The 13,314-nt window shown below is 35.0% G+C and overlaps 1 protein-coding gene across 2 annotated transcripts in view; it reads right to left on the bottom strand.

Moving 5' to 3' along the window:
- The window catches only part of RnrL (Ribonucleoside diphosphate reductase large subunit), a 126,573-nt gene that overhangs the window by 25,168 nt on the left and 88,091 nt on the right, over positions 1–13,314 (bottom strand). For both annotated transcript variants that reach the window (XM_090401441.1, XM_090401440.1), the window contains exons 12-13: positions 8,440–8,586; positions 989–1,210 (exon numbers count right to left, since the gene is read on the bottom strand). In XM_090401441.1, the coding sequence (XP_090257567.1) occupies positions 989–1,210; positions 8,440–8,586 (369 nt within the window). The remainder of the gene's footprint in view (positions 1–988; positions 1,211–8,439; positions 8,587–13,314) is intronic.

Raw genomic sequence — 13,314 nt, 5'->3', positions numbered from 1 at the left:
TCAGACTCTGGATATTGTTCATAGTTCAAAATTTATACAGGAAAGGATAAAATTCCGGGAAGCGATAACCTGCATCTCAAAACATCATCATGGAGTTGGCCGAACCTATTTTAGGAAAAGGATATACGTTATTCGTCACCAGAATTATTTTATTTCTTGAGAAAAAATAGTACAAATGTTGTGGGGACAGTTAGAAAAAATTGCAAGAATATGCCTAAGAAATTGATAACATATAAAATAAAAAAAAGGCGAATCAAAAACTTTATCGTGCCGAGGAATTTTGTGATTACGTTGGCACGATAAGAAGGATGTTTACATGAAAGCACAAAGCATTCGAAAGAAGAAATGGTAGATACAGGAAAAGTAAGAGGGGCGATGAAGAAAAAGTAATAAAACCTAAATGTGTTCTTGAATACAATTGCGGAATGGGCGGTGTCGATAGGCAAGACCAACTACTTGCTCGTTTTCCAATTATGTGAAAATGCGTCAAAGGTTACAAGAAAATTTTTTTCTATTTGATGGATATCGCTATTTACAATGCTTGTTTTATATTCCAAACTACCCAATACATCAAAACTAACAATAGCCAATTTCCGTTTGAACGTAGCAGAAGATATGTTGTCAAATATATCTTTACCTAATTATAGTACCCACGGACTTCCATCGCAAAAAGACTGCAGGCAAAAAAATTGGGCACATTTCCCTGAACATATACCCTTTACTGATAAAAAGCAACATCCAGCAAAGAGATGCCATGTATATGCCAAGCATAATGTAAGAAGTGAGACTACATGGCAATGTAAAAAATGTTTGATACCGTTACATTTACCTAAGTGCTTCGAAAAGTATCATACCTTGCAAAAGTATTAATATTCTTTATAATAAGGTAACAATTAACGAAATAAATCACATGAATTAAATAAATAGTAGCTTGATCTGTTCCAACTTTAAAAATAATTTATATGTCAAAGGGTTAAACAACACTTACCCCTTTAGATACTGGACATCCTTCATAAGTCTCATATGTACCCAGTTTCTCAGCTAGTTCACAACTGGCTTCCAAAGCAGCATAATACAGAGTTTCAAAAATTTGTATATTCAACTTCTGTGCTTCTGGACTATCAAAAGGGTATCGTAAGAGAATGAAAGTATCTGCAAGTCCCTGGACACCAATTCCAATAGGTCTATGCCGTTTATTTGATACTTCTGCCTAAATAACCAATATTTCAATATAAATTTATAATGAATTTAAGTATAATAATAAGCATCTTTTAGTAAACACATGAACCCAAAAAAAAAAAAACCACACAGACTTCCTCTATACCATTTGGATAGTCTAATTTAAAATAATTATTATGCCTGTCAGGGTGCACATTAACTGAGCAAAAATCCAAATTTGTGATGTTGGATGTAAAATCAGTAAATGAGAAAAATCACAGACTGCATGAATTTTAGATAGGAGATGAATTTCATTGTCCTAATGGCCTGAAAAAGTTCCCCTTTTGGGTCTGCCCACAGTATAAAATATCCTACAGAATATTTTATGAAAAGGAATAAAGAAAACATTTAAAGGCCAAGATTGTGCTTACTATGGTCAACTCACAACTTGGCAATTATTTAAATATCACTAAGAAATAACAGTTTGGGACAGAATCTGGTCTAAGATTAATTTGCAACTGTCTTTGAAAGAAATATCACTGCACAACACTATCTTGAGCTTCTTTAAATACAAATTATTTTATTCCAGTTATCAACAACCAAGCAGACTGAGAGGCAATTTACTTTATATAAGACAGGTTTGCATCTTTTTATTGGTGAAATATTCTTGAGGTTGATCAGGTGGCCTCATAAGTCAAGTAATTTTGATACAAATAATTTCCTGTTTATATTGTCACTTTCCAATTATATATCCAGATTTGAGATTCAGTTAACCATTCAACTGAAACATGCTCAAAGTTTATTTCTCTTCTACCTGTATATTATAATAATTGCTGTGACAATGTAGAATAGAAAAAAGATGAAGTCTACTGAAAATGAATTCACAATTATTTGCTTTTTCTGATATGAAGCCAATACAGTCTCAGCAAACAACTATTATAGCAAACTCACCCATTACAAAATATGACGAAGTGCCTTTGTAAATGTTTCATAATTGGCACAATTTTTCATTAAAGTGCATAGTGTTTATTTTTGAGAAAGCATGCCATAGACTAAGAAAGGAAGCTGCAAATATTAAGATCCTTAATCATCACCTTCAGTTCTTCAACTATCTAGAGCCCAGAGCCTTCTCAGTTGCTTATATCAATGCTACATTTCTTCACATATATCTTCAGTTTTATCCTCAAAGGACTCTTTTCTCAATCCATTGAAATCCGTGGTTGATGATCACTGCCTCAATACAGCTAGCTTCACAGCACTAATGTTAGGGTGACTGAATTAACAGTGAATCTTAAGGAGTTCAAAGACGATATTGGCATTTTTCCAGATATCTGCTCTAAAGGGTTGACATTTTACAACCATACAGCAACATTCATATCTATATAATGACTATACCACAAAGAAGTAAAAGAAAGTGGGCTGTACAAGCAACCTACAGAAATTGTTGCACTCATTGTTTAAAATTTTATACATTAACATTTATTAATTAGCAATTTCTTGTAAATAATGCTTCCTCTGAGTGGTAGGATGTAAACAGGTATCTTCTGTACAGTTTTGAGCACTCATGTGCTCAAAACTGTCAGCCTGGAAATTGTTTCAAGTTATGCAAATAAATACATTACATATTATGTATTTGCACGTACTCCCTAACGACCTGTGTGCCATATGAAGCAGGCAAAATAGCCGTAATTATAATAAATACATTACATTGTTTATGTTTAGCTAATATTATTAAGAGAGACCTCGAGGGAGGCCACATACTACATAAACCAGCTATCATACTTATTCTTGAATTCATTCACACTGCTTGTACATACCACATCCAATGGCAATCCATTCCAATCATGCACCATCCTATAAGAGAAAAATCTAGCCCACACCCCCTTCTTAGTGGAATTCATTATCAACTTCCAAGGATGCCCTCTTGTACTTTCCCTGCTCTCCAGAAATTAAAAATTCCATCAAGTGAAGTCCTGTATGACCCTTTCAGAAGTTTGTACACCTCAATCATATCACCCCTCTTTCTCCTGTTTCCTAGTGTCTGCAATGTACAAATTCTCAATTTGTCTTCATAATCAGTATTCCACAATCCTGATATTTTTAACTCTCTCTCCACTGTATCAGAATCACAACGAAAACCAGACCTGCACACAATAGTAAAAATGAGGTCTTATCAAGGCCTTACAAAGAGGCAAAATAACATTCTTATCTTTACACGTGAAAGTTCGTTTCAGCATTACAATTATCTTTTGAGTTTTTGTATTTGCAATCTTTGTTACATGGCCCTGAACTTCAACACTTGCTATCTGGTGTTAGATCCTGAATGGAGAGCTTTACAAGTAAATTCTTTTTCGGGATTTAACACGATAAATACTACTAATTAAGGAGATATCTGCACATCAGCTAATAATTATGAAGTATTATTTTATGTTATGTAATAATGTGTGGTCCATGTGTGCCATATAGTGAGAGTTATTCCTGCATAACTGAAATGAGAAGCAGAGAATTTTGTGTCAAAATAGTAAGAATTGTGTAAGGGAATTGTTAAGTTATTTGTAATTCCCATTAAGCTGTCTAGTACATTACAAAATTCTGAGAAAAATTATAAGTAGTAATCTGGAATAATCGCACATAATCTGTACGAGTCGAGCGTAGCGATGGAGGCTATAACTATGCGAAAAATGACGTCAGAACGGCTACCTGGAATATTGTAACCTAACAGACTAGGGAGAGTGTAGGATCACCTAAGGGGCATGAACGATGCGGTTCATGGGTGAAAATCACATTGAATAGAGGGCACCCGAAAAGGGTGAAGAAAAGACGAAGCGTGCCATTTTACAGGGCTTTTGGCTTTGCTTCTTCGGTTCCTGGATTCAAGTTTTAGGAGGTTTGTCGGGGGGGTCATGAGAGAGAGAGAGTGGTGGATCGAGCATGGTGATGACGGACGGCGGGTTCTTTTCTTGAGAATGCTTGAAGATTTCCAAGCGGAGCTGATCGCAATATGACTGCCTATGCGGAATCGAGCCTTAGCAGAATGTTCCATTGGAGAAAGTTTCCTGCGGAGCGGTAGACAGCACGCCACAGTCGGAAACAATCAAAAGAAAAGAGTGGTGCATCGCCAGGTGAAAAGACGGCCGATGAATATACAGTAAGGTAATCCAGATCTATATGAGATGGTGGCATGAAATCTGAAATGATTCGGTAATGTAAAGATTTTCATTCCACATTAAAAATCGCTTAGAAGAATAAGAAATTTGTGTATACTGTAAACTAAAGGACATTAGTAGAGAACTTTTAAGTGAGAATTTGATTGGATTAATTAAGCCCCTGTGGAACAAACAAGAATTGTTGATAGGCAGTATTTTGATTGAGAATGGCTAGGCTTGCTTAAATGAAGTTTAGAATTAAGATAGTTACTGATAGAGTATTAATGAAAGTGTTTAATGCGTGTTCTGTGAATAAATTGTGAAAGAAATCATATCCTAATAGTATTATGCTTACATTTAATCTTATCCTTTCGTAATTGAAGGATTTAGCATACTCAGATTCATTGTGATTTAATATGAACCTTAACTTAGAGTGAATTTTGATCCATTGAATATTTTGAATTTTCTTAACTGTAAATGTTTTATGCTTTTCCAATAAACATGTTGTGTACCTTATACCTGAGTTTATGCCTGATTACGAATTCCAATCACCACCACTTATGAAATAGAACCTTTTGGCGGGAAGGAATTAGATATTATTGCTAAAATGAGATTGAGTTAGCAGTCGTGACCTGAATCTCATACTGAATCTCCTGCTTTGTAGCTCAGCATGTAATCTTTTCTGAATGGAACATTCATAATGTATGTTGCTTCCCAAATGAGTACTGCATGATCGCTGTCACCAACCAGAGGCAAAATAGTTATGTCTTTAACTGAAACGTCCTCTGACACTATAATCAAATCTAACACTCTTTGACCTCGAGTTCCTTCTGCCACATGCTACTTACACCCCACTATGTAATTGATCTTGTTAAGATTCCACCTCATACCAGATGGCTTCAAATTCACTGCTCCATGAAATACTGTTACTAGTACCACAATTATAGTTCTCAACACTAACTGGGTTCAAGCCATCCGATATCATTAGTAGCATGTTCCCTCTCCTGTCTATCTTTCCTACAAAATAATAAACATATTTGTCCAAAGAATTGTGATACACTGTATGCTATGTGTGCCAGCACATATAAAAACATTATGAATATACTTCTGAAGTATATTCATAACATGAATAATTTCAGCAAGCATTCTCCAACAAATAAGTGAAGTTAACTTTAATATTTTTATCTGTAATACTACACATAAAAATGAGAACATTCTCAAATTCTATACATATATACAGGGTGATTCAGAACTCATGGGCCAAACTTTAAGGGGTGATAGAACACACCTAAACAAGCACTTTTCGTCCTGCAATGCATGGTCCGAACTCAAGCGGTGAAGCACTAGGAGTTAGCAACTACTGTGTCAGGAAATGAAGAAACACAAGAATGACAGAGGAAATTTGAAACAATTGCAGAAATTACAGAACATAAATTAAAGAATTTTATTGAACAAATTATAGAAACTGCTCAAAAGAGCGACCGCCAACATTGATGCAGGCTTCACACCTTCGACATAGTGATTGGCGTACATTGGCAAAAACACCAGGCATTTCTCGTACAGCGGCAATAAAGTCCTTATTGAAACCGATGGAGGCTATTGTAGATCAGGCTTTTCATATGGTCCCATAGGAAAAAGTCCAGACATGAGAGATCGGGCGATCGTGGCGGCCAAGCGATGGGACCACCCCGACCAATCAATCATCCTGGAAATGTTGCATCCAAGGCATTCCGCACATCCATGCTGAAATGGGGTGGTGCTCTGTCATGTTGGAACCACATACGTGTTTGAATGTTTGCTGGAACAGGGTTCAGTAATTCTGGCAAGACCTCTTGTAAAAATACGAGGTACGTTCTTCCATTCAGTCGTGCTGGCAGAAGGTATGGGCCAATCAAATGGTCATGTAGGATTCCAGCCCAAACATTTATGGAGCCCATTTCGTACAGATACTGGTACAATCACTGAAAGATTTTACGATCAGGCACGCATCTGGTCGGAAAGCGCTCTCGGTACAGTCTTTGGGCTTCCCTCGCATTCCCGTCCACAGCTCTGTAAATGAAATGCATGTCAACCTTCTCCTGATTTGTGAAAGAATCCATCCTTTTTGCCCTCTATGGTAGAAATAATGATGACTGCAAAAACCAGTGCTTATAAGTGTTCACTGGAAAGCACCCTCTAGCGCTTCACCGCTTGAGTTTGGACCATGCATCGTATGACAAAAAGTGCTTGTTTAGGTGTGTTCTATCACCCCTTAAAGTTTGGCCCAAGAGTTCTGAATCACCCTGTATTAGAGAATATGACAAAAATTAGCCTTGTAAAGAGTGATAAGAAAATAAAGAACACAAAAATGACTAATCAAGATAAATCCTCCCCCACCATGCCAGGTAAAGTAATCAAATGATTTCAGCAGCATATGACTTGACTGATTGACTTTCCATAAAAAATAAATGTTGAAGAAACTTTCAGTTGGTTCAAAGTATTTCTTAATCGTTAATCACATAAATGAAATTTGCAAAAGCTAGAGAATTGTTTTCCTTAACTGCATCACATCAGAACATGAGAGCATAAAGAAATCAATTCTGAGAGTGCAAAAAAACAGTAAACAATTTTAAATAAAAATTAGCAAAAATGTTTCGACCTTTCTGTTTAGGATACAAGACCAATAATTTGTAAATATGATAAAATGCTACTCTGAAACATTTATATGTATAAAAATTTGCTAAAACACCAATAAACTACCCTCTGTTGATTGCACTCAGTGTACATGACTTGGAACCCCTGCCTTTTTATGGGAATAGAACAAATTATCATGTTTCTAAATGTTTGTGATCTTCAAGTAAGCTTGCGGGATCAACTTAGAATATATAAGTACAGTACAGGAATCACTGCTTACTGTTAACATTTATCTCTACAGATGACATGGAAACACTTTTCTTCTGAACCTACCAACTTTTAATTTTTTTTTTTTTTTTTCCAAAACTTTCTTAAAATAGACTTAGATCCCCAAATATTCAGTCTACACTGGGTCCTTACGTTTCCAGATATATCACTTATTCTCATTCATATACTCAACCCCCCATTTAATATGTCAACCACGTTACTTAAATTTGGTTGAGTGGCATTGATTCACTCTCAGAATTTAATGTATTAAATTCTGAGAGTGAGAAACAAATGCATTTTAGGCTCTGTAGCTTTACTGCTTTTCAATCTTTTTTCGGAACAAAGCAATAAGGTTATCATATGATGCATTTTGTCTTATTATTAACAAATTACTGAAGTGTTATACCCTCTTCATGAAAACATGCATGCTAAAATAAATTATATCAAGCATCTTTATAGTAATTTTCTTTGTTAAATTTACTAAAAATACAAGGACTTCATAATATTCCTTAGCATCTGGATACTCCTTCAAAATAATTTATTTTGAAGGAGTATCTAGATGACTAAGAAAAGCAACTATGCTTTTCTTAGTGAAACTACAGCCTGCAATCCTCCTCAATTATATATGAATTGTTTGAAGTGGTCTTTTCCATCATTCTTAGATCTTGATAATAGAAACAAATGCTAAGAGAATATTTATATGCCATTCAAATCTGATAGTCAATTCTGGGTTCGAACAGTACCAAGAGAAAACTATCCAATACTCCAATAATTCTCAAAATGGTATCAGGGGTTGTGGCTGCACACCATTTCATGTTGTTCTAATTTGGACTGTCAATTGTAGTAATTAAAAACTTTCAAAGTCATCCTCTTTGCTAATGTTTTAAATTCATGTTAAAACTCAGTTATGAGATACTAGTAGCATGGGGACTGGTTTAAACGCAAAAGTTAAAGTAAGTGATATACACCTAATGATAGCTGCTCTGACCAAGTATCCTTTTATATTACTATACTACTGAAAATAGGCACTATCCTCTACAACTAAGGATGTGAATGTCATGTTCAGAAGGGATTCCAAACATAATCCAAAATTTATTTTGTAAATACTGTAAACATGTATATATAATGAATAATAATTGTTAAACTATTAAAAAATACCAAATTAAGAATAGTTGGATAAGTCAAACAAAGTAAATACTCATTCTCAAATATTAATGTATTTGAATATGAAAAAATTTTGCTATTTTGTACACACCTCAGGAACTGGATAGTGATTAATATCAATGATCTTGTTCAAGTTCCTAGTTACAACTTTAGTAACTTGACGTAGTTTTTCAAAATCAAATTCTCCATCTTTTATAAATCTGTTAAGTGCAATGGAAGCTAAGTTACAGACTGCAACCTAAAAAAAAAAAGTAAATGAATGAATCTTATGATGTAATCAGTAGAAAATAAACATTAATAAGATGTGAACACTATTAATGCTCCGTTTATTGCAATGAACAAAATTAATGTGTTTTAAGAAGCAAATTTTCTTCATGCAAGCTAAACAGTGTATCCTGAGTTCTTAACTTTTTTTTTGGAATCATCTTCAAAGCCATCGAAATCAAAACCTGGACACAATTTAAAAATTAGACAAACATTAGGGTGTTTCTGCAAATAGCTTCATACATCCCAGCCATCCTTGATGTAAATAATTAATATTTCCTTGCTTATTGTCACTCAATACCTAAACTTTCCAAACTTTGAATTTAAGATATGTAACAAATTGCCATATATGAGAAAATGCCACAGCTGAGGATTTGAAAGCTCAATGCCATAAAATGACAAAATTAAGTATAACAGGTATTTTTACAAAGAAAAATACGCACCACAACATTTCTGCTTCAGTGATATATCCTCATTCTTTTTAACTATATGACAATGATGAGAACCCATTTAATATTACGTTAATAGATCAGTATTAGAATGCTCAAACTTCAGAGTTAATTTATATGTTCTTGAAGGCAAAGTTTAAAAATTATTGGGAAAGTTCTGTTCTTCAGGATCACTGGCATTCGTTATTTTATCAGCATTCAAGTAAGCATGTAACAATTTTAAAAAGGAACTTAGGATTTTGGTTTATGCATGCAAAAGAATTAGTCTAATGGCCACAGCTAAAGCACACAACAGCAGCCTGTTACATGTTTTGTACATGTGACTTGCACTGAGGAGAGCACAATTCTTGTCAGTAGTGTGTTGCAACAATGAAGCCACATTTCACAAGTGAGGAAAATGTGAGAACAGACAAGCATAAAATCCATGTATGGGGTTCTGAAAATCCATCTGTTGCTGAAGATTTGATGGAAGTCCAAAAGTTAATGTTTTATGTCTCAACATGAAATACATGGACCATTTCCTCCCTTCATTCCCAAAAAAGTACGCAGGAGTGTACACTGAGACATGCCAGAACTATTGTGACCAGGGCTGCTGAGAGGGGGTGACATCCAAGACTTTTGTCAGGGGCCCGACGTGTCACATAACTGTGTTTATAATGCATGGTTTTAATTCTCATAATAATACGACAATGATAAAGGCATATCAAGAATGATACTGTGTTTTGTTTTAGACAGACGGTTATGCTCTTTAGCTCACTGTGAGTGTCTGGAAGACACTGATTCTCTCGGCACGGATCGCTGTAGTTATAGCGGTGATGACATCAACATGCGTTCGTGCAAGGTTGTTGCAGTCGGCTGCACTGGCTAGTAATTGCATTCACAGTAATGTTCCCTGCCAGAATGCTTCGTTCTTGTTAGTATTTTGCTAGATGAAGGTTTTGTGATTGTTTGTAAAGTGTGTAACTGTAGTGTAGGCCATGCGCTAAAAATAAAAGTAAGTCTGGAAATCAAAAACGAAAGGAGAAAAGGGATCGTGAGAAGGCAAAAGAAGATTTAAAAAACGAGCATTTACAACTGAAATATTTGAAGATGGAAGAACACCAAGATATTGAAATTTCAAGTAAACAATGTGCTAATAGTTTAACTGCTGACTTTTTTATTAAACAAAAGTGATGCACTTTTTTAAGTGGAACCCAGATTTGTCACGGGCCTGAAAATTTCTCTCGGCAGCCCTGATTGTGACTCATCACATTTATAATAATCTTTAAATATGCAACTGCATAGCCAATAAATTGGATGAAGTGGAGGCTTACAGCCTGGACTGCACAGACACCAGATCTAACTCCCATTCTTTCCTTTGGGAAAGAATGATATAGTACATACATAATATACTCTTTGGGATTATTGTAAAGTACTATCATTGTTACAAAATATGGTATGATGACCAGAAGAACTGCATACTCTTCAACAACTGACCACCAGATGTTATTTGCTTGGATAATAACAGGAAATTCATTATTGTTTAGAACTGTGCATGGTGATACATAGTGTGCACATTCAACTTTCATAAAAACTGAATTATTGTTTTGAAGTATTTCATATTTTTACGCTTATCCTTTTCTTAATAAATGTTTTCTATCACTCATAATTTTGATTGACCCTGTACATATCTCCCAATCTTAGGAACACATATTTGAGCATGGACAAGGGAAATCCAAAGTCCCTATTGGGCTTGATCTGAAATTACTTTTATGGTATACAAGAAAATGTCAACTGTGAACACAGTATGTTTGTGAGTTATTTTCCCCCAGTAGATATACAGTTAAATTTGTTAATGGGTTTTTGAAATTAAATTAACCTTATACAAAAATAGTAAAACTACAGAATTCAAAAAGAATTTATTCTAAAAATAGTTCAGTAGCTTTTTTAACATACACATATAAAGTACTACTGTACAGAACTGAGCCCTGGATTATTAGATCTAGTAAGACAAGGATTCTCTACCTTTTTTTTTTGAAGAAAATCTCAAAGTTATACAGAATCCTGTGTGTGTGTGTGTGTGCGTGCGCGTGCGTGTATATGTGCCAATGTGCCTCTGCAAGACTGCTGGTATTCAAATGGTTTCTCTTAGGTTATGATTATTATTAAAGGAATAGCTATCCACTGAACAGAACCTACATTTCAAGTATAATGACATTTTTCTTAGTTCTGACTTTTAGTCAGAACTTTTCAATAGTTTACATAGCATTGCACATCCCATAGATGTGCAATGCTATGCCAAACTATCCACTACAGGGTGTCTAAACAAAAATGTACACACTTTTACAGCCCATCTCACTAAATTTTCATTCTTCTCAATTGTAACTAATTTGAAATAATGGCTGAAACAAGACTAAGCTTTAAAAAAAGGAAATTTATCCTAAAGTGTTACTGGAAGTGCAAGAACACAAGTGAACTGCAAAAGCAGTTTAGAAGGGAATTTCAAAGAGATCCACCAACACGATTCACCTCGATTACTCGAATTAGAGATACGTTTGAACCAGATGGAACTATTCAAGACATCCAGAAGTCCATGGACATCCAAAAGAGAAAATCAGCTGCTGGAAATTTGCTGCCAATTTCCAAAAAAATCTGGCAAGCAGCCTGTGAAACAGGAATTTCAAAATTGAGCGTTCATCACATTTTGAAGTGCACCCATTGGAAAAGTTTTATTTCAATATTAGTCCATGCCCACAATGAAGATAATCCTGACTGGAGAGGAACTTTGTGAGTGGTGCCTGGCAAAATGTGCACAGTTTTTAAACAACATTGTTAGGAGTAATGAGGCCACATTTAAGTTAAATGACACAATTAATTGCCACAATTGCAGCTACCTGACAACTGAGAATCTGCATATTACAATGGAATGCCACATGAACTTACCAGGGGCAGTGTAATGTGGATTGCCAGCAATGGGCTTAAATGGACCATTCTTTTTTGACAATATTGTTATTGGTGCTGTTTATTTGAACTTGCTGCTGCAGGAATCCATCATGGCATGCATTCGAGAACTTTTATCTCTAGCAAGATGGAGCACCTCCCCACTACCATTGTGATTTGAGGGCCTATCTTGATGAAAATCTGCCAAACAGATAGATTGGGCGAAGAGCATTGAATATCCCCTCATTCAGACTTCATGCCACTGTGCTTTTTTATTTTTTTAATGAGGACACATCAAAGATAAGGTTACTGGCACAAAGGTACAAATCTGGCAACAATTAATGAATTGAAAGCAGCCATCGAAAGAGAATGTGCCCAAATACCAAATGAAATCATTCATGATGTTTGCAATTCCATTGGTCCACATTATGAGCAGTGCCTAGACAGAATGGCCACACCAGTTTAAACACTTGCAATAACTTAAAAGATACTACATTTATCTTCTTTAATTTGGATTATTAAACTTAGATGTATCTTAAAAACATTGCATTTATAATTATTCAAAGTGTTATACATTTTTTTGGAACACCTTGTACAAAACCCATTCTTTTGGTTCCTATTTGCTTTTTTTTTTAAAGAGAATAAGCAAAGTTAGCAGGGCTAATTTTTCTTCAATACTAAACTAGCAGTACTCAAGACAATGCTGAAATCAATTTCAACTTATGGATCTGAAAGCCAAGTCAGAAACATTTGATCAAAGACTAGAGACCCCAGATAAGAGTTATGAGAAAAATAAGGGAAGTGAACAGATAGCATCAGTGACAAAATCACATTAAGAAGAAGACATTAGAAAATGACCAAGTTTTTGGTTGATTAATGCTTGAAACAGCATCTTAGAAGACCAAAATGATAACATTTGACACTACACTATTAGAAACCTGACAAAGATTTTGAAGAAAATTGTCAATACGAATCTATAATGCAAATAATCATGCAGTTCTACAGGGTGTTTCAAAAAGAATGACCTGATTTCAAATAATTATATTTAATAATGAACATGTGGTACAGTTACAAAATAAATTACCAAGTATGAAGTAAGGCCTAAAGTTTCACTCACCCCAATTACAAATGCTCAATGTGCCCTCCAACTGATGCACGGACAACATCAAGCCAATAGCTGAATTCATCCCAAATGCATCTGAGAGCGTCTTCTCTCACAGAATTTACTGCAGCCGTGATTCTGGTTCTGAGCTCATCCAGGTCAGCGGGTAATGAAGGAAAATAAACACAGTCTTTTACGTATCCCCATAAAAAGAAGTCACAAGGTGTGATGT

The sequence above is a fragment of the Typopeltis vanoorti genome, chromosome 12 (assembly GCF_054136105.1).
Source record: "Typopeltis vanoorti isolate ZY-2024b chromosome 12, IOZ_Tvanoo_1.0, whole genome shotgun sequence".
In the NCBI taxonomy this organism is placed as follows: domain Eukaryota; kingdom Metazoa; phylum Arthropoda; class Arachnida; order Uropygi; family Thelyphonidae; genus Typopeltis; species Typopeltis vanoorti.
This window is presented reverse-complemented; position numbering and strand designations above follow the sequence as displayed.